Here is a 2,674-nt window from a genome sequence, read left to right as displayed (position 1 = left end):
TTTTGGCAAAACAGTCAACTTCGACGGGATTTTGTGAACAGCTCCTGATGAACCAGAATGTGTCTAATATACGGTTGGAAAGCTAAATGAGTCTAGTTTCCAAAAACGTTTACGGTTCGTTCATATGTATTTCCTAGAGGAAGTTACGACTGTTCTAGTAATTGAAGGTCATGCTGCGCGGAAACCTGATTTCATGCACGAACTTATGTTTTGAGTTCACAAGCGACCTTCTCCTCAAGATCTAAGTGTAAAAGATCATTTGAGGACAATACGGCATGATTTAGTTAATCATTGTCTAATGCCACATTTGAAGACATGTTAAAGAGCATTGACATGCTAAGTTTTTGAAACTTCCGTGATTAGTAAGAATCAGGAAGAGCCCTATGATTGATGTAAAGATCAGAGGGAGGTGTGAACTTCAGGGGGAGTCTAGCACATACATACATGTCACTATCAAATGTGAAGGGTGCGTTGTACTCTTTTTCTCCTACGATCAAGGTTCAGTTTTTCTCCCACAGGGTTTTTGTGACATGACGAGGTTTTTGACGAGGCAACAGATCAGCACCATCGGCATATCAGCGCGCGGCATAAGGGGGAGTGTTCTAGGATATTCTCTATGTGTGCCTTGGCCTTATGCCAATAGGATATGTAGTTAGACTAGATCTATGTATTCATATCCTTACCATATTGGTATTGTGTAATTCCCTATATAAAAGGCTCCTATCAACGAATAAGATGATGATTCTCTTGCTATCTCTTTGTCTCTACACTTTATCCTTCATCATAACTCTCTTTTAGCCCTAGCGCCGAGAGAGAGCAACTACACCACCAAAATGGTGCCATGTTCAAAAATGATCAATGATACCGTTGGCATGGCAAGTCATTTTGTTGGTTGCCGAACGGGTACTTAATTGCACAATGATGAGGTCAAGAGAGAAGGTGTGTGTGGTTTTGGAAGGTTGATTGGTGACAAGTTTTGAGTGTCATCTCTAGGCATTGATGTCGATGTTCCGTACAAAGGTGGTGTGAGTTTCGGAGCGTCTATTAGAAATCCAAGCATATGTACGTGTCTTATGATCTTTAAAATTATTTGGCACTTTGATGATCATAGTTCTGGAACACCACAATTGAGTGCATTAACGAGCCTATCTATATAGTTTTCTATGTGTTTGAAACATGTCGAGAGTTTATAGGCTCAAATAAGTAATCAAAATTGTCTAAATGCAGTGAAACGATTTCCCCATAATATGGACACTGTAATGTGTCATTCTAGCATGCATTTCCAAACGACTAAAATGCATACTAAAATGCCTATTGGTTCTTGAGAAAAGAAATGAAACCAGGGCCGGACCTGGGATTTGAAGACCTGAGGTGAATCTTGAGAATTGTGCTCTTTAACGGTCATATGAAAGAAAAAAAATATGGTCGTTGCAAAAAAATAATTTCTCCACAAGATACGTAAAAACACAGTAAATGTACAATCTTGAATCTTAAATATGAATTTATAAAGTATTATAATATTAGTCAGATATAATAAATGCGAGAAAACGAGAAATAAGAAAAAATTTAAAAGTTTTATGAAAATTATATATATGTATATATATTATTTTTTAGTGTCCTCGCATTTGTGGTGTTTGAGACGGCGGACTCTCACACCTCCCCGCAGGAACGGCCTGAACGAAACACAAAGCAATCCAGTGCAGTCAATCCCCTTGGAGCCCGGATACGTGTCGAGACCTTACTCGCTTGCTGGCATTCAAACTCTCTCATTCAACAGCAAACGATACGAAACCTGTTCCCTTTCCCTGCTTGAGTCGCATCTGATTCTGTTTCCTTCAGCAAACAACCCCACTCTCGTCACTGTTCAAGCTTAAAGTTGGAGAGTGGACATGGCCGTTGTACTCCGGCCGACACGTGCCCCTCACCAAATAAATTATAAGGCCACCAACACTGTGCAACTACCACCGAATTCAAGTTGACTGTATGAGAGCGAGAGCTCAAAGAGACTGAGAAAGACAGACAAACAGTGTAAGAAAGATGGGGAGGGGGGAAGTGGTAATGAAGAGAATCGAGAACAAGATAAACCGGCAAGTTACGTTTTCGAAACGACGGCTGGGTCTGTTCAGGAAAGCTCAGGAGCTCTCTGTGTTCTGTGATGCCCAAGTTGCCCTTATCGTCTCCTCCCGCTGCGGCAAGCTCTTCGACGTCTTTGCCAGCAGTCCCAGCACCAACGAGTATTTATAATTCTTCGTCTTCTATTTTTTTAAAACGTGAATAGATTTTCTGGGTTCTTCTTTCTTCCTTTGGTGCTGCATGTTGGTGCGTACGACTGAAGGGTCATCCGTACGTAGCTTTCAATTTTGGGGTCTCATATATTTATTAGCTTAATTTATGTTGTCTAGAATTAGCTAAGGTTTTTTTTTTTGGTTCAAGTGAGAATCAGCTAAGGTTATGTTTCTATTTCTCTTTGGTGCCTATCTGTAGCTTTGGTTTGCATTACTTCTGGGTTTGTGAACTCTCCCTCTATCTCTCTCATTTACCATTATTTTATGGTCAGAAAAGTACAGCTCTCCCAATTAGCTTTTATAGTTCAACTCAACTCAGTATGCATCTTATTGGATTAAGAACCTTTCAGATCAACTCAAGTTACTCAACTCAGTATCATTACTGTGTT

At 40.1% G+C, this 2,674-nt stretch overlaps 1 protein-coding gene across 1 annotated transcript in view; it reads left to right on the top strand.

The window, feature by feature from the left end:
- Nucleotides 1–2,037: 2,037 nt before the first annotated feature.
- Nucleotides 2,038–2,674, top strand: part of LOC101302799 (MADS-box transcription factor 6-like) — a 4,472-nt gene continuing 3,835 nt past the window's right edge. The window contains exon 1 of the mRNA XM_004309195.1: nt 2,038–2,234. Coding sequence (XP_004309243.1) covers nt 2,038–2,234 — 197 coding nt within the window. The remainder of the gene's footprint in view (nt 2,235–2,674) is intronic.

Source organism: Fragaria vesca, linkage group LG7 (assembly GCF_000184155.1).
Source record: "Fragaria vesca subsp. vesca linkage group LG7, FraVesHawaii_1.0, whole genome shotgun sequence".
Classification (NCBI taxonomy): Eukaryota; Viridiplantae; Streptophyta; class Magnoliopsida; order Rosales; family Rosaceae; genus Fragaria; species Fragaria vesca.
Note: the sequence above shows the minus strand (reverse complement) of the source record. Positions and strands in the feature narration are given on the sequence as shown.